Source organism: Mastigoproctus giganteus, chromosome 2, assembly GCF_048544385.1.
Source record: "Mastigoproctus giganteus isolate SK-2022 chromosome 2, ASM4854438v1, whole genome shotgun sequence".
In the NCBI taxonomy this organism is placed as follows: Eukaryota; Metazoa; Arthropoda; class Arachnida; order Uropygi; family Thelyphonidae; genus Mastigoproctus; species Mastigoproctus giganteus.
In genome coordinates this window covers 196308059-196330083 of record NC_143576.1, presented here as the reverse complement: position 1 = coordinate 196330083, position 22025 = coordinate 196308059, and the positions used below count along the sequence as shown (strand labels likewise).

General features: G+C 35.8%; 1 protein-coding gene across 1 annotated transcript in view; it reads left to right on the top strand.

The window, feature by feature from the left end:
* Window positions 1-22025, top strand: part of fus (epithelial splicing regulatory protein fusilli) — a 169795-nt gene that overhangs the window by 125957 nt on the left and 21813 nt on the right. The window contains exons 7-11 of the mRNA XM_090389689.1: window positions 5553-5728; window positions 6834-6928; window positions 12772-12987; window positions 14610-14843; window positions 17761-17956. Of these exons, the coding sequence (XP_090245815.1) occupies window positions 5553-5728; window positions 6834-6928; window positions 12772-12987; window positions 14610-14843; window positions 17761-17956 (917 nt within the window). The remainder of the gene's footprint in view (window positions 1-5552; window positions 5729-6833; window positions 6929-12771; window positions 12988-14609; window positions 14844-17760; window positions 17957-22025) is intronic.

Genomic DNA, 22025 nt, shown 5'->3' with positions numbered 1-22025 from the left:
TGGAAGAACGGTAGCGACGAGAGATGAATTTGACACAGTTAGGTAGAGATTTAAGCCAGAGAAGATAGAAAAGAGGAGATTCCAAATTACCAAGTCTCTGACAGGGAATATCGGAATGAACATATGCACAAGTACCACCTTTGAGGCAAAAGGAATCATACAGCGAATAGTTTGGGCAACTGAGATGAGCAGTAGTTGAATCAACCGATAACTGAGATTCTGTCAGAAAAAGTGCACGGGGTTTGGCAGACTGCAAGTGGAAATGGATATCATTGAGATTAGAACTGAGACCATGTATATTTGTGAAATGAACTAGGAAGTGTTTGGGAGGTTTCGATCTTTTTGCAGATAAGCTTACTCTATTAGTTTGACAATTCATGGTATATTCAATAGTAAGAAAAAGTGGGGGGGAACACGCTGTATGAAGTAATGAAATTTTTGGATATGGCGTACACATGGTAAGAATATACCCAGATCCTTAACATACCGTGGCCTCGACAATGCCCTCCTCCCATACACACTACTCAGACTCTCTCCATTCACTATATGGTAGAGTAGAGGTAGCAAGATTATACACTAGCTGATCCAGAAGCCTCCTAAAGAGTTACCAATAGGTTCAGTCCAGTGTACTAACTAGGGGCCGGCCTGCGAACACTGTTTTAGAGCTATACCCTCGAAATGTAAGGAAGATTGGATCTTGCCATGATGTTCATCATAACCTCAAAAGTCATCAGTCATACTGCATGATGGAAGAGATGGGAAGGGTTGACTGGAACTTAGCTCTGGAGACTGAACATGGGTTCCACCACTTCAAGCCTCCAATAATCAAAGTGGTGGTATTGCACTAGTTGATGAGAGTCATCTACCACCTTGAATGAGTTGTAATATGTACAGTAAATTTTCAACTTAAATTTAATTGAAAACCATGTTTTAGTGAAAGCCGTGCTAAGTGAGGTACTGCTGTATATACACCTATTTTATAAGTATAATTTTAAATATTTTATTCAAGAATTTTTTTGTTTACTTTTTGAATAATTTATTGTTGTTATATACCTTTTGTAAATTTAATTTTATGTAAGATTTTTTAAATATGTCCTATTACGACATGCCCCTTTTGTAAAATTTATAAAGCTTAAAAATTTTAAATAAAAAAAAATGATTCTGAGCAAACGTTGACATCAGAAGTTTTGAAACAGTAATCCAACCAAGGAAAAGAAGAAAAGAAATCTCGCAGGTCATCCCATTTTGCATTCTTATAGTGCCAAACAAGGTTGGGAATAGCCATAAGATAAAGGCTCCATTGGAGAAGAGACAATCACCAAGTTGTTATCTGAGGTGCCTAAAGGACCACTCACTTCAACCATGTACTTAGAAGGGTTGTTTGTGAGAAAAAGATAAACCGTGTTGGCTGTATGTTTAGGATTGTTTGGTATTCTTGTAGGTAAATGAACAGTCTGTGCAAGGTCATTAGTAATTGCAAAAGCCACAGCATCTCTACCACCTGGGTCGGTGTGACTAGAAAATGGAAGCCAGCTAGAGTTGTGAACATTAAAATCACCAAGGAAAATTACCTCACTGTTAGGAAAGTTGGACTGGAGAAAGTCAAGTTGCAAAGGGAGGAAGTCAAAGAGCTCCAAGTGATTAGTGGAGTTGGGAGAACTGTAGAGACAACAGATGAATTTGACACAATGAGGTAGAGATTTTAAGCCAGAAGAGATTCCAAATTACCAAGTCTCTGACAGGGAATATCGGAATGAACATATGCACCTTCGAGGCAAAAGGAATCATACTCAGTATCATAAAGGAATCAAAAAGGAATCAGTGAATAGTTTGGGCAACTGAGATGAGCAATAGTTGAATCAACCGATAACTGAGATTCTGTCAGAAAAGGTGCACAGGGTTTGGTAGAATGCAAGTGGAAATGGATATCGTTGAGATTAGAACTGAGACCACGTATATTTGTGAAATGAACTAGGAAGTGTTTGGGAGGTTTAGATCTTTTCGCAGATAAGCTTACTCTATTAGTTTGACAATTCATGGTATATTCAATAGTAAGAAAAAGTGGGGGGGGGAACACAGTGTATGAAGTAATGAAATTTTTGGATATGGCGTACACATGGTAAGAATATAACCAGATCCTTGACATAACATGGCCTCGACAATGCCCCCCGCATACACACTACTTGGAATCCCTCCAGTCACTATCTGGCAGAGTAGTAGATTTAGCAGTATTATACACTAGCTGATCCGGAAGCTAGTTTATAATTTTGGGGCTATGATGTTCATCATAGCCTCAAAAGTCATCAGTCATACTGTATGATGTAAGAGATGGAGAAGGGTTGACCGGAACTTAGCTCTGGAGACTAAACATGGGTTCCATCATTTCAGGCCTCCAATAAGCAAAGTGATGGTATTGCACCGGTTGATGAGAGTCATCTACCATCTAGTATTGCCTGGTAACACAGAGGGGTGGCATTCCTCCATTTGGTGTGGGTGGCACACCTCGACCCCTGCTTACATTGGTTCACACATTGGTGGTCACCCACAGTGCTTGTGCACAGAGGTTATACCCAGGATTACTAACAGTCCCGCCATTGTGAAGGTGCAAGCAGAGGATTTGGCTGTCACAGACCGTCCGGACTTTGCCGAAATTGGGTCCACTTGACTAGAATGTCACCCGAATATCAGTTCCATCAGCGTTTTAGACTGCCAGGTAGCAAGTACAGCTTGTCTGGTATATCTGAGGGAATGTCTGTGACAACCTCAAGAACCTCAAGGCTTAGAAGGTGTGGACTTTAAAGTTTTGCAACTAGGCATCTTGGTTTGGGGAGAGGTCTAATAGAGATAGATGAGCCCATGAAGAGAATCAGTAACATGAACGAGAGAGGTTTATTTTTACTAGTTGTTGTTGTAGTAGGGTTTTAGAAGCATCTGCGTCTAAGGCCACATTTCTCCGTGTATATTGTCTGTAAATTGCTTGTGTTCTGAAGTCTATTTTCTGTTTGCTGGAAGAAAAACCAAAGTTTCTGAGAGAAAAAACCATGCTACCTTCACCTGAGACCGACTAACTGAGCCACTTTGTGAAAAAGGCCCATAAAAATTCCTCCCATCATCGACAGGATCAGAGCTGGCCCCAAAATTTGTGGGGCCCTGTTAAGAATTACTTGTGGGACCCTGGGGTTCTGTGCAAAACTCATATGGGGTGTTTTTGTAATAGTGATTTTTTTAATTTTACAGTAACTAAGAAATAATTAAATAATTTTATATTAAACTGTATAAAAATTTTAAATACAAATAATATTAATACATTAATCAACAATATTGTTTTGACCATCTGAGCACGGGGGCCTGTTCAACAAAACCGAATGAACATGCTTGTGGCCAGCATTGTACTGGACTCGAACTCAGGTATTTTCCCTGGTGTGTAGAGGATGGCGATCCTACCAACTGTGCTACAGATGAGGTCATTTTTTACTGGTAGAAGAGAGAGACGGGAACCAGGGAGGATGCACAAATACAAGAATTTTGATAGTGAGAGAAGGCTGGATCTTATAAAGTTTGCCTTCGGGCAGCGTGTTTTAGATTATTGAAATCACATGCCTGGCACAGTAGTCAAGGTGGATAGTTTGCTTTTTTTGTAGATGCAGAAAATATTCGCTTCCTTATGTCATTTAGCCTTATAGTACTGTACTGTACTGTACTGTACTGTACTGTATTAATAGAGCTACAGTGGTTCTCAAAAAAATTGCATCACTTGCAGAATTCACCAAATTTCTATTAAATTTGGCAATATATCATATATGTTTTGTTATAGCATTACCCTGTTGTATCATCCATGAGTAGCAAGCTTTCTTAGATCATGTCACGTGCCATACATGATTGCATCACCCTAGTGGCAGTATGAATACAGTGCATATGCAATGGCTAAGTTTTCACAATTCTCACCACATAAGAAAAATGTTGCTGCTGTGTTGAATGCAGAGGGACATTCTATTCATGAAAAAGCTAAAAGGATTCACTGTAATCAGTCAATAGTGACATGTTTATTATGAAAATTATCAGAAACTGGCAGTCTAAACAGAAAGAAAGGAAGTAGGTATCCATGAATATCTTCTGCAGTACAGGACAAATTTTTGGCTATTTCTAAGATTTCTATATACAGATTTCTAATATTATAAATTATAAATGTATATTATAAAGTACTATCTGTATATTATAAATTATAATATATAAATTTCTAAGGTTAGCCTTAAGGATGTGTTATTACACAATGGAAATATGCTGCCTTCAATACCTCTTGCATATGCTGTCCACAAAAAAGAAACATGCAAACATGGAGAATATCCTCTTAGATGTATACTGTCAGAAGTATGAGTGGCAGATATGTGATGATTTAAAGATAATTGCCATTTTATTAGGACACAAAAGGGTTACACTAAGTATTGTTGCTTTCTCTGTAAGTTGGATAGTCATGCCAAGGATATGCACTATGAGAAGAAGAGTTGGCCTCAACGAAAATCATTAACACCTGGAATGAGGAACATAGCATTTGAACCTCTGGTAGATCCAAATAAGTTTTGCTTCCACCACTCCACTTTACCCCAGGGACTCACATCTGGTGAGTATGGACTTAGCAAACCCAGGGTCCTGAGCTGGATATCATCATTCTTCTCTTTCTTGGTGATTCCCTTCAGTTTCTGACTCTCTCTCTCTCAGGGTAACATGGAAATTTTTTATTATTATTTTTTTTTTTGGCTGGTGCAGCATAAGCCTCAGGCTTCCTTGCACCATATGGCTAATAATAATAATAAAACTGGGGCTCATGAAAAATTTTGTGAAGGGTTTGGAAGTGAACAGTCCTGCATTAACATACTTGCAAAGAAAATTATCAAGACTTAGTACAGAGGAGATTAAGGCAGTGTTTTCATTAGTCCACAAATAAGGCAACTTTTCAAAGATGAACAGTTATTAATTATAGTGAGAAATCAGTGTGGAAAGCCTTTTGAAATGTTTTGACTGGTTTTCTAGGAAATGTTAAAGCCAGCTTGTGGAAGATCTCATTACTACTTAAGAAAAACTGGGGTGCAACATGTCATTGAAATGAAGATGCATTTCTTGCACTCACACCTTCATTTCTTTCTACTAAACTGTGGTCTCGTCAGTAATGCACATGATAAGTGCTTTCATCAAGACATCGCAGTGATGGAACAAAGATACAAAAGCAAATGGGGTGCCACCATATTAGCTGATTATTGTAGGATGGTGAAAAGAGATGCTCCTGAAGCTGAATAAAAGCAAAAGATGAAAGGTCCCATGTTTGATATGACTCATAAGGGCTGTCTTTTGCATCCTCTAGATAATGATTGTGATGTCTGGACTAGGAGAAGCCTACTTTTCCTGCCATTCTTCTCCGTGCTTTGTCCTTAGCAGCTGTGTGTCTTTGGGGACTTGGGAAGGGGACACTGTAAATTAAACCTGATTCATGACTTGCATCCTATGAATCAAATACGTATAGCATACCTGACTGTAAATTATTAATTTTTCATTTACAGAGGAGGAGTGGCATTGTGTCTGAGTCCTCAGGGTAGAAGGAATGGAGAAGCCCTTGTGCGATTTATTAATCAAGAACACAGAGACATGGCTCTGAAACGTCATAAGCACCACATTGGCCAACGCTATATTGAGGTGTATCGTGCTGCTGGAGAAGATTTTGTGAATGTAGCAGGAGGTAAGTAGGTTTCAATTTTTGTGCACGAGAGAGACAGAGAGACTCCTGCACACAGTTTGAAAATGTCTTTTATCCTTCTCTTCCCACCCAATTAAGGTGGTAGAAGAAGGATAAAAGACAACGAAAAAGAAAAAAATGTAACAAAGGTATCTTCCCTGTAAACAGAGAATGTTACAAGATCTTTCCAAGATTTATATTTAAACTTTAAAAATTTATCTGTCCTAATTCAGCCAGAGCTTCTTATATTTATAAGAAGCTTTGGGTGAGAAGGTTAACGGTGCCACAAAATTTATGGATTTTAGCTGAAAAATTTGTGTATTGAGTTAAAATTATGTTTTTCTTTTAAACATTAAAATACTGAAAAGTATAACTGAAATCTTAATAAAGAACACATATATTTGATCTGTATTTAGGCTTTTTGTAATCATCATTTTTCTTTTTTCATCCATTATTAATTAATTGCTCACATTAAAAGGTTATGTTGGTTATGGCATTAGTAAATTTTAATAACATATATAATTAATATGTATGTTTTAATAACGTATAATTAATACATTTAACATACTAATTTTAATTAAGTATTTTTTTATTTCAATTTAGATTTCCTGTTTTTCCTTCTTTAGGTTTGGATGTATATAGAAATATGGATATCACTGTCCAAAAAAAAGTCACAAAACACTGTGCATTGAAAACCCCTTGTGGTAGCACAAGTAGATATAATTGCCATCTCCTCAGTGCTGAAACTATAAAACAAACATTAACAAATGTACTGCTGATTATATTACTTCAAAAGATGATAGTTTCTATTTCAAAACAGTGTTTTGTGCAACATAAAATGCTTCATGATATCTACCCTGCATTACATCCTTCAAAGGATATATTTCTGAAAATTAACACACATTTTCAAAGGAATTACAAAATAATAATTATTATAGGAAATATAATAAATATTATTGTACTTGCACATGTAATACACTATGAAACAGTTATGGATGGAAAAAATAAGCTTTAATGTAGATGACAATATGGTAATTGTAAATTTTAACCTAATTCAGTTGATTCTTCTTACATCTCACACTATTACTTTGCCTTTCACTCCCTCCAGGAAATAACAATGAAGCTCAGGCATTTTTGTCACGAGGAGGCCAGGTGATAGTGCGCATGCGTGGACTGCCATATGACTGTGCAGCAAAACAAGTGGTAAGTTATACCATGGAAGATCGCATAACCTTTTTAATTAGTACTGTACTTTTATGTTCAGATTGTACAATGACAGGAATTTTGACCAGATATAAGTTTTTTAAAAACAGTGCCAGATTGTATTGTACAGGGCTGAACTTCCAAATGATGGATTATTATGACATGACATTCATTCAAGTAAACTGTGTGAAGTAGTACCATATATTATTTTTATATAGTTAATTAAATGTTTTTAAATGCATATTAATCATATACAGAATGAAGTTGCAGTTCAGGATTGTTGTTTTGATAGCTAAGTTTTTATTTCATTCTTTTATGTGCCATTTTTTTTTACATTGGTATTTGATCTTATAGTTTAAGTTTTTATTTCATACTATTTATTATTTTTATTTTATGTTTTCTTTTGTCTCATTAAATCAGTTTTATATATACTGTTGCGATATAAAGAAAAATATAAAATTACAGAAAAAAATTATAGAGTAAATAGAAAACTGTAAATGTGTATCTTGGCATTTTTTCCTTAAATTATCCTATGTCACACTAACCAACATAATTGTTAACTATTGTGTAACAAAATTTAAAAATAATTACACGAATGAAATAATAAAATGTATTATTCACAGTATTAGTATTAGTCAAATTAATAATACTAATACTATTAGAGTTGAAGTTGGTTCTAGTTCATGTGATTGCTAAATACTCTTAATGATAATATTCATAGAATGTCTAGTTATAAATGCTCTGACCTATGTGTCTGTGCCTGAGTATAAACAGAACATTTTGTTTTTCTGCATTGTTGACTACTGTATGCTTCATTGTAAACAGTAATTAAGAAAAACTAAGGCAGCCTAAATATTTTAAATGTAATATATTGTCAAAGTATTTAAATGTAATATATTAAGTGAAATTATACTTCAGACTAAAGCAGAAAAGCATATCCCCAGAGAAGTGAGGCTGCTGTGCTGTGATTTGGAGGAAGGCTGCTGAAGGAAGTTCTCCAAAGAATTAGGGATTTATTGCATGCACTGTGTGTAATATGTATGAGAGTGTATACAGTCAGGTCTGCATACACTCTTCTGGTCCCTTTCAAGGATTGGAGGAGTTTCAGGAGACTCCTTCATTCAGGGCTGTGGTTGGTCAATCTCAGGCAGGGGAAGTGGTTTTTTTTCCTCTCGAGGTAGTCTGATTTTTTGGCCCTCACAGCTATGAGGTTATGAGCCACAAACTTCAGTGCCATTAAAAAACACAATGCCACAGGAGATGTGTGTGTGCGTGTGTGCGCGTGTGTGTGTGTGTGCGCGTGTAGAGAGAGAGAGAGATCAAGATCAGAAAATAGAACTTACTTAACAGGTATAGAGCAATGTTCAGATAAGGCTACGAGTTAGAAGTATATTTGAAAGTATCTGGAATTTTTGACCCTGCAGAAATTGTATTAGTTAGAATTAGTAGTTGCAAGTGGCAAGAAAGCAAGCTTATATGGCATCAGCAAAAAAAAAAAAAAAACAATTCCTATTTCATCTATCCATTCCCTCCAATAGTTTTTTTAGCTCTTCCTTGAATTTATTTCAGCTATCAACTTCCACAACAGATGGAAAATTGCTGGAAGCAAACTCCATACATCTGTTCTGCAATCACCCTTCCTCAACTTTAATTTATGTCCCCTTATGTGTTTAGTCTCAGAAAGTGGAAGAATGCCATCAACAATCACCTTACTTAATCCATTTAAGGCTTTAAACACCTCAATCAGACCTTCTTGCATGTGCCTAGTCTTGAGATGCTGCAGTTTGCAGAACTGAAGCCTTTCTAGGTAAGAGCACCCTTTTGTTCCTTTCACCAGTCTGGTTGCCGTTCTTTTCACCTGTTCTAACAGATCTACATGCTTCCTAAAGTGAGGCCTCCAGATCTGTATACAGTACTCAAGATGCTGCCTAACCATGGCCTTATACAAAGGGATAATCATCTCCTTATCTCTGCTAGCAATGTTTCTGTATATTATTGACAAAACCCTGTGAGCTGTCCTGGCAGCATGTCTGCACTACTTAGTGAATTTCATGTCTGACTGCACAATTACCCCAGGTCTTTTTCATTCTCCACTACCCTGAGTGTAGTACCACACATTTGAGAAAAATTTACTGTGAGGTTACTGCTACCTATATGCAGTACCTTGCATTTGTTAACGATAAACTTCAACTTCCATTTCTCAGACCATCGACCCAATTTCCCTAGATCTTGTTGCAGTAGCTCACCCTGATGACTGTTGTTAACCACCCTGCCAACCTTTGTATCATCTGCAAATGTAGACATTAAACCTGATATACCTTCATCAGTATCACTGATAAATATTGAAAACAACAATGGGCCTAGCACTGAATTGTGGAAGTCCACTAATAACATTAGTTCATGAAGTGCATTGCCTATTGATAACTGCTCTCTGTCTTCTTCCACTTAATCATTCCTTTATCCATAGTGGTAACTTGCCCTTAATGTCACATTGCTCCAGTTTGTACAGCAGTCTTTTATGTGCAACAGTATCAGAAGCCTTCCTGAAATCCAAATACAGTAGAGTGTAAAAAATCTGAACATCAATATTTTGAAACACAATAATCCAAATGAGAGCTAGCATTCATTTTTTTTAAATCCAGATGCCATAAAATAATTAAAGTAAGCGCCAGTTATTGTAATCATATTTGAAAATTGAATTTTGATTCTATTAAACAGCAATTCTAACAAGCAAAAATTGGAAGAATATTATCCACAGGCTATAAAAATGAAGATATAAAGCACAAATTTTCATCTTTTCTTTCTCTTACCAATTACAAGAATAAATGATATGTGAAAATTGGAAGAATATTATCCACAGGTTAGCAAAATAAAATTAAAAATATACACTTATGTACATAGCTTTATTAATATACATATAGTACTAACTAAGCATAACACTTTGTAATCTGAAGGTGCCTCCATAGCCAGGTGGGAAGGAGCAGCAGTGCGTAGCACACGCTTCTTGATTAGACCGGGGTTCGAGCCCGTCACCACCAAATACGGAGGATGCGGAAAGGTCAGGGAATGACCACCGCATATCCCGGAGCAATATGGCCTTAGTTGCTAATGCTCCTAAAAACCAAATAGCAAACAAAACAATTTGTAATCTGATATTTCTGTTTACTGACTTTTTTTGGGGGTGATTGTAAAATCTAAAACATTAAAAAAAAGATAAGTGAAAATCAATAACAAAACACGGCACACAGAAATTGCAACTAACACAACATGTGCAAGTGAGATACAGAGTAAAAAGATTCTGAACAGAGTTTTTACAGAATTTTATTTTACCGTACTGTAGTTTTCTTTGTCTTTTAAAAGGAAGCAGAAATTTTTACCAATTGAATCAAAGATTTAGATTTTAAACAGACTTTCAATGGGAGAAAGCTGGTCTTCATTAGCAAAATTTTACTAGGTTGGAAAGTCAACCATAAATGACATTAAAAACAACAAGGAAAAAATTTTGGCTAAGGTAAAGAAAGCCAACACGAGAACGACAAGAAACGTCGGATAACTTACGCAGAAAATTAGTTTCCCAACACCGGACTCCAGCGCTGCTTGCTCGGTAAACAGACGGTAGGTGTTCTCAGTCTGGAGCCAAAATCGAGAAGGATATATTGATTGACAGATAGGCGTGGCAACGATGAAATAATTGGTGGTGGGCGCGACAGAGGACAAACTATTGTGTAGTCATTGGTTGGCATTATAATGTATTTATGAGTAAAGAATGGTGCATAATAGTTTTGTAATGAACGGTAAACAGGTAAAAGTAGCAATAAAAATGGAAGAAATTTGTAAGGAAAATAAAACATCGGTTGATTTTTTTGATGAAAACTAAATTAATAAAAGTTTCGTTCTGTTCAAAAAACATAATGAAGAACATAAAGTTCTTCATTATGTTTTTTTCTCATTATTAAAAGCAGATTTTTGGAGTTCACGAGTGTTTTTACTATACCTGTTGTGATTTAGGTTTGGTTACGAAAAAAGGAAAAGGTTTCTTTATTTTTCGTTATATTTCATAATCTGACCTTAAATGGTAGATTAGGAAATAATAGAAATGGTTTCCTTATATTTAGTGACCTAACCTTAAACGTTAGATTAGGAAATAATATAAGAAAAGAAAGAAAGATTCTATATATATAGTGAATAGCTGTTGAGGTGTTGATTGATGTTATGATATACGTGTGTATCTGCACGAGTGTCTTTAAAAATAAAAGTACAGTAATAAAAAAAATAATATTTTGTTAATAAACAATTTATGCGCTAGTCCACATGATTCATGATTCTAAAGAAAAAAGGTTAGGTTACCCCCATTTCGGGAGGGGTTCAAGCTCCCATGGGATTGAAGTGGAGATAACCTGACCTTTTTTTGCCATTATAGAAAGCATTCATTAGGGCAAGTTACCATTAGTGCTTCTGAGTGCTACTGAAATGATACTAACCCGATGTTATCGTGTGTTGTGTTTGCGCACCAATTACCAGGTTGGAAGCCTACCCATCAATCAATATATTGTTCTCGACTTTGCTCCAGACTGATAATACCTACTGTCTGTTTACCGAGCGAGCAACGCTAGAGTGTTGTATCGGAAAACTAATTTTCTGCTTAAGTTATCCAACGTTTCTCATTGTTCTCCTGTTGGCTTTCTTTACCTTTGCCAAAATTTTAAAGTTCACATCGAAACTTGATTCAGATGGTGCAAAAAAGAAAAAAGAAAAACTATAAGAATAGCTAATGACTCATCCCTGAAAGATGCTGTTTATTTCTGGTTCACACAGAGATGGAAGTTTAGGAGAACTCATATCTGGATCTTTGTTTTGTGAAAAGGTGCGGAAGTTTAACAAAAAAAAGCCAATGTTTTTATTTCTAAACTTACTAAACTTTTTTTTTTTTAGTCTCCACAACAGTATTTTTGATAAGTCCGAAAATCTGAACTATCCCCAGTTCCAGTTAGTTCAGATTATCGACGTTCTACTGTATATGTGTCAAAATTATTGTTTGCATCCGGTTCCTTGGTCACTGCATCACAGTAACCTATCAGAATGGTTAGACAAAACCGCCCTTTAGCAAATCCATGCTGTGATTGCAGTATAATGGCATGCCTGCTCAGATGGTTCCACATTACTTCTTTAACCAGTGATTCCATTATTTTTCCTGGAACAGATGTTAAGCTGACAGGTCTAACAGGTCTAATTGTATAGTCAGATATGAAATTCTCTGAGTAGTGCAAACAGACTACTACACAGTAAACGTATACAGGAATTCTGTCAGCAGGGACAAAGAGGTGATTATCCTATTGTATAAGGCAATGGTTAAGTCACATCTGGAATACTGCATACAGAAAACCTTATTTTAGGAAGGACATAGCTCTTTTGAAAAAAAGGGTGCAGAGAAGAGTAACAAGATTAGTTGGGACAACTAATATTTCTTGGTAAGAATATAAAAACAGTATTCTTACCAAGCAAGACTGTGGTACTGTAAATTTCAGTCTCTGGAAACTAGTCATCTGTGTGCTGACTTTAAAAGGGTTAAATAAACTAAATGTTGATGATATCATTACTCTGGCTTAGATGAAACACAAGGGGGCATAAATTTGAATTGAAAAAGGATAGCTATAGAATAGATGTACAGAAATTTGCACTCAGCCAAAGAGTAATTGATTGTTGGAATAAACTTTCACTTAGTGCTGTGGAAGTGGTAGTTTGAATAAACTGAAAATGTATAAATGAAAAGCAACCATATGTGTATATAAATAAAATACTATTTTGGCATTATTAAAAAGTATTTCTCCATTATCTATTTATAGATTGCTTTTTTTGCAAATGGTGATCATGCCTGTCAAGTGATGGATGGAGATGATGGCGTATTGTTTGTTCGAAAGCCTGATGGTAGGGCTACAGGAGATGCATTTGTCTTATTTGAAACTGAAGAAATGGCAGCTAAGGCTCTTCAAAAACACAGGGAAGTTATTGGTTCTCGTTACATAGAACTATTTCGGAGTACCACAGCAGAAGTACAGCAGGTAAACACATGCACGTTGAATTCTAATTGATAAAGTATACAATAGCATATAAATACTGCTTTATCAATTATATAGTATGAATATATAGAATCTGATGGACATCATCAAGTGGTTAGAAGTAATTACATAGGATAGGTGGCTATTTTCTTATTAGTTGTTATCTGAATTGGCAAGAGGGTTGGTTCATTTCTTTCAGTCACTTGTGAGCAAACAGAGATTTTTTGTTGCTGTAACTTGTTACTTTTTATCTATAAACATAAAAAAAAATCATCTGCATATTTGTAAAGTCTATTCAATAAGTTTCTGAGTGAAATGCACACATTATTCTCATGGATGAGCCAGACCTAACTGCCAATTCAGGATTCAAATAGCCTAGCCAACGATAATGCAAGGGTTTCAGTTGTCTCATCAACTGAATGAATCTGATTTTATGTATAAGTAGTGTTTTTAAGTTTCAGGTTTGTCTCACTACTGTTTTTACCATTTAGGAGTTCTGTTGGTGGTTAATTTTTGCTAGATATCTGTTCAACATGACAATGTGGCATTGATAATTTTTTTTATAAAACTGTTAGGATAGAGTAATTGAGATAGAGATATAGTGTAATGGAAATTACGTCACCCAGAACTGACTATAAATGGATTGTTATGATGGAATTTTTAATCTTTCTCATATGACATGCACAAGTGGACATAAATTGAATCGAAAGAGGATGGTTGTAGAACAAATGTATGGAAATATGCATTTAGTGAAAGAATGACTGTTGGAATAAGTTTCCACCTAGTGTTGCAGAAGTGAATAGTTTTAATAAATATAAAGGTTTGGACAAGTTATTGTCAGGAATGGGCAGATGAAATTCTTTTTAAAAATTTTGCACATGTAGTTATTGCATGTGCAATGTGTAACAAATGCAAGTGATTACATTTACAGCTAAAAGTCGCGTGAGATACATCTTATAGCAGTGCAGAACATCAACCATTCATGCAGTTGTATCTTAGTTGCTATTAAAGAACAGTGCTATTTATGTAAGTCACAGGCCAGGATAATATACCTAGAGAATGATATTTGTAATATGCTGAAACCAGCACAAACCAGCACAGCAAAGAAAAAAAATCAGTTCATGAGAGGGAATGTCCACATTAGCTATTGCACTTTGGGTTACCCATGATTCCAGTGAGAATGTGAGACCTCGCTGAATGGAAACTCCAAGGGAACACATCTGCTAATACATTACATGATTTGCAAAGCACAGTTGTTACAACTGACAGTATGTCTTACTGTATGAAGGTATATATTATCACTAGATATGCTCAAACTACTTATTAAAGATTTATACAATGTGTACCCTTATCTCCCTATATAATCTTTTGTTATGTACATCCATAATATGTATACACAAATTCATTTGTCTCCAACATTTATTTTGTGCTGTTCTTGAAGTTTCCATAATGCACAGAATTTATTGATTTTGAAATGAATTGTATAATTCACAATTTTGTGATAGAACCAGAGCAAAGAGATGTAGTAATCTTGGATGTTATGAGTTATAGAGGCAGTTGAAGGCAAATGGAGGTAATTATATAATTATTCTTTCTTTTTTTTTTTTTTTTTTTTACACTAATAGGTACTAAATCGTAGCATGGATCCAAGAACATATGAGCAACCTCAACCCCTAATCGCCAGTCTTCCTCAAATACCTCTCATTTCAGCACAAATTTTACCACCGGGATCACGAAAAGATTGCATTCGACTGCGTGGTCTTCCATTTGAAGCTCAGGTGGAGCATATTTTGGAGTTCCTAGGTGAACATGCAAAAAACATAGTGTTGCAAGGGGTACATATGGTATATAATTCACAGGTAAGTTTTTTATTATTTTTTTTTTAATATTTAGCTCTTAATTATTTCTTCATATGCTGTCTTTAAGGGCTATTTCATTTAAAGCACGGGATAATAGCATGTCAGTTACTAGACTTATATTATCATAAGTAATAATTAATAAAATATAAACAGTAATATATAAATAATAATCAGCTTATTCCTGAAGGTGGTCAGAGAGTTACAAACAAAATAATAACAAATTAGTTACACGTCTGTGGGCCGCAGATTATTATATCATGTACGCTGGACATCAGAATTATAATTCATTTAAAAAATAGTGTTTATAATGTACCGATAATGAACCATTGTTGCTCTTGTTCAGGTTGTTGACAAACAGGATAAATATTTTGCATCTATATTCATGTGTGAAGAAGTTTTTAAGGAATGGGGAAACCAGAAGTAGAACCTAATTCTAATTAGAATCAAATGATTTTATGATAATTGAAGGAAAATTGGAAGAGAAATTGTAGAAGATAAATGGAAATAAGGTACCTGGGACTGATGGAATGCTCTCTCCCATTCACAAAGGGGAATCTAAGGGCAAAGTGAATAATTATAAACTTGTAAGCGTGACTTCTGTGCCAGGGAAAATAATGAAGTCAATGGTTAAAGAAGCAACACAGGGTCATCTTGACAGGGATGCAGTTATAAGGCAATCACGGCATGGATCTGTTAAGGGATTCTCTTGTTTGACCAATATGATTAACCACTGTGAGGTAATCAAAAAAGGAACCAGTTGTAAAAAATAATTTTGATATCATATACTTAGATTTCAGTAAAGCTTTTGGTGCCATTCACATGAATGACTGTTGCACAAATTGGAGTAGTGTGTTTTATATATAAAGGGATGTGTGATTGGCAAAAAAAAACAGGGTAGCCACTACTCTTCATGGACTAATGTTATGAGTGGATCCCTTGGTGTTCAGTGTTGGGCTTCTTACTGTGTTTAATATTTATTAGCAACATTGATGAAGTTTAAGTCTGCTGATAAATACAAAGGTGAGCAGAATGGCTCATGACAGTAATTCTAAATTCATTAAAATTTTTTATTTTAATCAAATGATTATTAACTGTTGGAACAACTTATTACCTAATCTAATAGAAGAGGAGAAACATAAATTTTGGGAAGGGCAGAAAAGGTGGAAAGAAAAAAAAAATCACCTGGATAAAATGAGGAGGCTTTTTTAATTTCTTTAAAGATTCACATTCATTGAGCATAGTTTTCTGATATAAATTTTCCTTTATTAATACTGTGTGTTATAAAACCTGAAAATAATGTCTCTTGTTTTAAATGCCCAGCATTATTGTGTGCATTTAAAATAAGTAATGCAGCAGCAACTGTAATCCTATGATTCCTAAGCACAAAAAAATTAAATAATAATAGAGAATATTACTCTGAACAAGATAAAGAGTCAAATCACTTCAGTAGTTTTGAAGACTACATTGCTGTGCCTTCAGCATCAATAAGTTTGTATTTGGAAAACACAAAACTGGACTGACTACTAAATTCACAGGTATTAGAGCTTAAGAAAAAACATTAGTTTCACAAATGAGATTAACATAACTTTGATAAAAATATTTATAAATATAATAACTGGATTAAAATTAACAAAGACTATATGTTTCAGTCTGACATTCCTACTGTGGCTAATAGCAAAAAATAAAAAAAATAAAAAAATAATATATAGCCACCCGCGCGCGCGCACACACACACACACAAAAAGAACTACACAAATCCCACTTTATGGTTATCACCATATGTAAATATCATAGGGTGATAGTTTGGTAAATGCTTTATGAGTATAGTTTATTAAGTTTTACTCCATGCAGTATAATATTATTTGATTACTGAACATGTCTGAAATGTAATGCAATGCATACATTACTTTGTCGTATATTTGGCCTAATATAATCCCACAACCAAACCTTTTTTAGTTATTTTCACTGCAGGAAAGTGTTTTTATTTCACAGCAAAACATTTCTGTAAAAAGTACACTTCCATAAAAACAAAAAAGACAGATTTTTTTTTTTCTTTCACATCTGGTGAGTATGGGCTTGGTACAACCAGGGTCCTGAGCTCGATATCATAATTTCTTCTCTTTCTTGGTGATTCCCTTCTATTTCTGACACTCTCTTCTCTCTCTCTCTCTCTCTCTCTCTCTCTCACACTCTCTCTCTCTCTCTCTCTCTCTCTCTCTCTCTCTCTCTCTCTCTCAGGGTCTCAGGGGTAACTCGGAAATTTTTTTTTTTTGGCTGGTGCAGCAAAAGCCTCAGGCTTCCTTGCACCATATGACTAATAATAATAATAACGTCTTCTGTATGTGTGTTAATTTATCATTAAGTAATAAACTAACACACACACACACAATCACAATATAACAAAATTACGATGACAAGTGCACATAGGACATCCACTATGTGCTGCACTATTGGTACTTTCTTGCACTTTCTAGGAAATTTCTTAGAGACTTTCTGACACTTTCAAAATTTGATGACACAGATAGTTGTCTGTGTAAATACAGGCCTGATAACAGGTATCAGGATCATGTCAAGACTTGTAAATGCCATCCTATCCCCTGCATGAAATAGTCTTAGTAATACTGTATTCCTTTTGTTGTCACCCCACTACATGAAAAGGTTCTGTTGATACTATTTATTCTGTTTCCCATGAGAGGTGGGAAGAAGGATGAGGTAATTTCCACCTTAACACTCTTCTGCCTAATATTTTCCTTGTATTTAGATGTCTATTGTAATTAGTGCATCATAAAAAACTGCTTGTTTATTTGTACACACACATATATACATAGTGAGCATCTGTTAATTATTTTATAGATGTTTATATTTCTTTCTTTATTGGAGGCACAGCAATAATTATCTGTTGGCTTTATTGCTCTAGGGTCAGCCTTCAGGAGAGACATTTATCCAAATGGACAGTGAGCATTCAGCATATATGGCAGCTCAACAATGTCATCACCGTTATATGGTGTTTGGCAAAAAGCAGCGGTATATTGAAGTATTTCAGTGTTCTGTTGATGACATGAACCTGGTTCTCACAGGTGGTATTCCCATTCAGAGGTCGCTACTCTCAACTGGTAAGTAATTCCCAACTTCTTTAATACATTTTGTAAGTATACTTAATATTTTCCAGAGCAAAGTTTAGTATTCAGGAGCATAAATTTTAGTTTTTATTTTTTATCTCTAAATTTTATGAAATAACTGTATTGTGATGAAAATTATTAATATTAATTCCTTAGTTCCTTAAAAAAAAAAAGTTACAGCTTATTGTGCTGTGTGTGTCTGAGAGAGAGAGAGAGAGAGAGAGAGAGAGATGCACAATACTTATATACCCTTTGTAGCTTGAAGCTTTTTAGCCATAAAAAAATAAAATGATTTATTTAATAATAAAAAATAAATAAATAAAATGATGATTTATAAAATAAAAAAATAAAATATTAAAATATTACTCTAGCTAAAGAGTAATTGACTGTTGGAATAAACTCAGACCCAGTCTTGTGGAGGTGAAAAATGTATATAAATTTAAAGAGGACTTTTATTGAATACATAGAACAAATAGGTTAATGAAGTGAGTTAAGAGTTACATAGGCTAGATTTAGTAGTTATATGATATAGGCAGTCATCGAATTAATGTAGGAATTTAAGAAGGCACCACCAAAACCATGTGGTGGCTGCTTAGGTGTTTGCTAAGTCTCTTTTGCTAGTGACGTACCCTCAAAAACTGCAAAAATATAAACAGTCCTAAAAAAAAAAAAACTAAATGCAAGTCAAAAATATATAAAGGCCTAACTTCATCTGCTTAGCTCCAATTCATCAGGAACCATGTAGTCTCAGTAAACAAATTAAATGACATAGCATTTCAATAACCCCTAAACCATACTATTATATATCATAAAATAAATAAGTAAACTTTACCTAAATAATGATTTTTTAAAATCATTTTTTTTTTTTATGGCTAAAAAGCTTCACGCTACAAAGGGTATATAAGTATTGTACAAGTAACAACTACATCAGTTCTGTATTCAACTATAATAGCAAAACAAAGCCTGCACATGAAAGCATCATGCAGGGACAAGGAAGGGACAGTAATCCATTATGAAGGGATAATAATCCCTGAAGTGGTCTGTCTGGGTAATGGCACTCACTGAGAATAAATAAAAGTATATTTCTGTGTATGGAGAGGTGCTATTTTTAAAGGTAAAGAGTGAGGTTACTTGTGACATTTTAACAATATGGGACATGATGCTGTTATGTGCAAACTTGGTTTGCACATAACAGCATATATACAAAATGTGTACAAAGGGTACTAGGAAAGTTTTGCAATACAGCTTTGTTTATTTAATTTTTTCAAAGTAATTTCCTCTACATTCAATACATCTCTCCATCCTCCGAAACCAATCTTTAAACCAGTTCTGCCAAGTTTCACTAGGGAGTAAAGCACACTCGTTGTCCCAAGCCCATAGAAGGTCCTCATCACTGGAAAACCGCCTCCCTTTTAGCTTCATTTTCACATGCGGGAACAGTGCAGAGTCGCAGGGAGCAAGGTCTGGACGGTAGGGAGGGTGCTCGAGAAGTTTCAGTCCTGTCGTGGTCAAATATTCGGTGCAGGCTTTGGCGCGGTGAGCTGCAGCATTATCGTGATGGAGGTACCAGGTGTCCATTCTTGACTTTGGCCGCAGGTTCTTCATAGATCCAATGACTTTAGGCAGGCATTGTTCAGTATACCACTTAGCTGTGACTGTCTTCTGCGTGTCCAAAACGACACGTTCCACAATTCCACTCGATTTGAAAAATACAGCTATCATTTTCTTCTTTACAGATCGGAATTTTCTGACAATTACGGGTGTGTCGTCATCATCAAAGACCCAAACTTTGTTTTGAGCCTTGGTCGGCAGATCATAATAGTACAGCCAAGTCTCGTCACCTGTCACGATGTTGTTCACATACCGAGATTGTCCCTTATCAAACTTTTTTAACATCTCCCGGCACCAAGTCACACGTCGTGTCATCTGCTCTTCAGTCAGTTGATGCGGCACCCAGAGAGAACAAAGTTTCTTCACGTGCAAATGATCTTGCAGAATCGAACGAATTGCTGGTGCATTTAGGCCCAAAGTATCCTCTATCTGTTGGTAGGTCACTCGCCTGTTTTCGTCAAGCATTTTCCTCACAGCAGTAACGTTTTCCTCCGTAACTGACGTTCGTGGCCTTCCCGGCCTCTCAGAATCCTCCAGAGTGAAATTTCCCCTTTGGAATTCTCTATACCACCTGAATATCGTTGTACGATGTGGACAATCATCATCTAGTGCAAGAGTCATTTCTTCTAAGCACTGGTCTATGGTTAAACCACGCACGAAATTATACCGCAAAACTGTCCTTATCTCATTTCGTGACCACGATGCCATCGCAAGCACTTGACACTCTCACTACTAATGAATAACTGAGCCCATCGACTTGGTGCGGCGGCTACTATGCACGTATGAACATGTCTCAACATGCAGCCACAAGCAGCTTCCTGTGATTCATTGTTGCATCATATTGCAAAACTTTCCTAGTACCCTTTGTATATATATATATATATATATATACAGCTATATAGAAAATGATTCATTTGTACTACATTTACATGGTAAATATATAATAGAAGTATAATCTCTCTCTATACTTTAAAAAAGTTTTCCTCCTAGTGATATTTATTCTAGCCAATGAGAGAAGAGGTCGGGGCAATTACGTGACTTATTTGAGTCATAACTGCCCCCATAACATTCACTAACCTTGTGCATGTGATTCACCGACATGATTATGTCAAGCATCATTTGATGTCTCATTGTAATGTTAGCTTATGAAGGGATCCCATATAGTTTGAATATTTGTAAATAGTTTACTATTTTGTAAATATTTTAAATATTTGTATAGTTTGTAAAAGTTTGTTTGTTCCAGGGAAAATAATTGAATCACTGGTTAAAGAAGCATTGCAGGATCATCTAGACAAGACTGCAGTAATAGTTAAGACACAACATGGGTTTGTCAAAGGGAGGTCTTGTCTGACCAATTTGATTGCTTACTATGATGTGTCGCCTCCGTAGCCAGGTGGGAAGGAGCAGCAGTGTACACGCTTCTTGATTAGACCGGGGTTCAAGCCTGTGACCACCAAATATGGAGGATGCGGAAAGGTCAGGGAATGACCACTGTATATCTCCGGAGCAATGTGGCCTTAGTTGCTAATGCTCCTAAAAACCAAAACAACAACAACAACAACTGTGATGTGGTCACAAAGGAACTGAATGCCAAAAATAATTTTGATATCATGTACTTGGATTTCAGGAAAGCTTTTGATACTGTTGCACATGGAAGACTGCTGTACAAATTGGAGAGGTATGGCATCAAGGGTAAGCTGCTACAGTGGATAAAGGGATGGTTGAGTGGGAGACAACAAAGAGTGGTAATCAATGAACACTGCTCTTCGTGGACAAATGTTATTAGTGGATTTCCCCAGGGTTTGGTGTTGGGCCCATTGTTGTTTTGTATATTTATCCATGATATTGGTGAAGGTATACCGGGTTTAATGTCCAAGTTTGCAGATGATACAAAGGTTGGCAGGGTTGTTAACAACAGTAAAGACAGTATGCTACTCCAACTGGATCTAGATAAGTTGAGCAAATGCACTGAAAAGTGGCCACTGAACTTTAACATTGACAAATGCAAAGTACTGCATATGGGTAGCAATAACCGAAGAGAAATGTACCAACTTTGTGGTACTACACTCAGGGAAGTGGAAAGTGAAAAAGATCTGAGGGTAATTGTGCACTGAAATATGAAGTTTGCTGAGCAGTGCAGATGGGCTGCCAGGGCAGATCATGGAGTCTTGTCAATGATATATAGGAATTTTGCTAGCAGGGACAGGGAGGTGTTTATCCCATTATACAAGGCAGTGGTCTGGCCACACCTAGAGTACTGTGTACAGATCCGGAGGCCTGATTTTAGGAAGGATGTAGAGTTGCTTGAACGAGTACAAAGAAGGGCAACAAGATTGGTGAGGGGAACAAAGGGGTGCTCTTTCCAAGAAAGGCTTAAGTTCTGCAAATTGCAGTGCCTAGAGAGTAGGCACCAGCGAGGTGATCTGATTGAGGTGTATAAGGCCTTGAATGG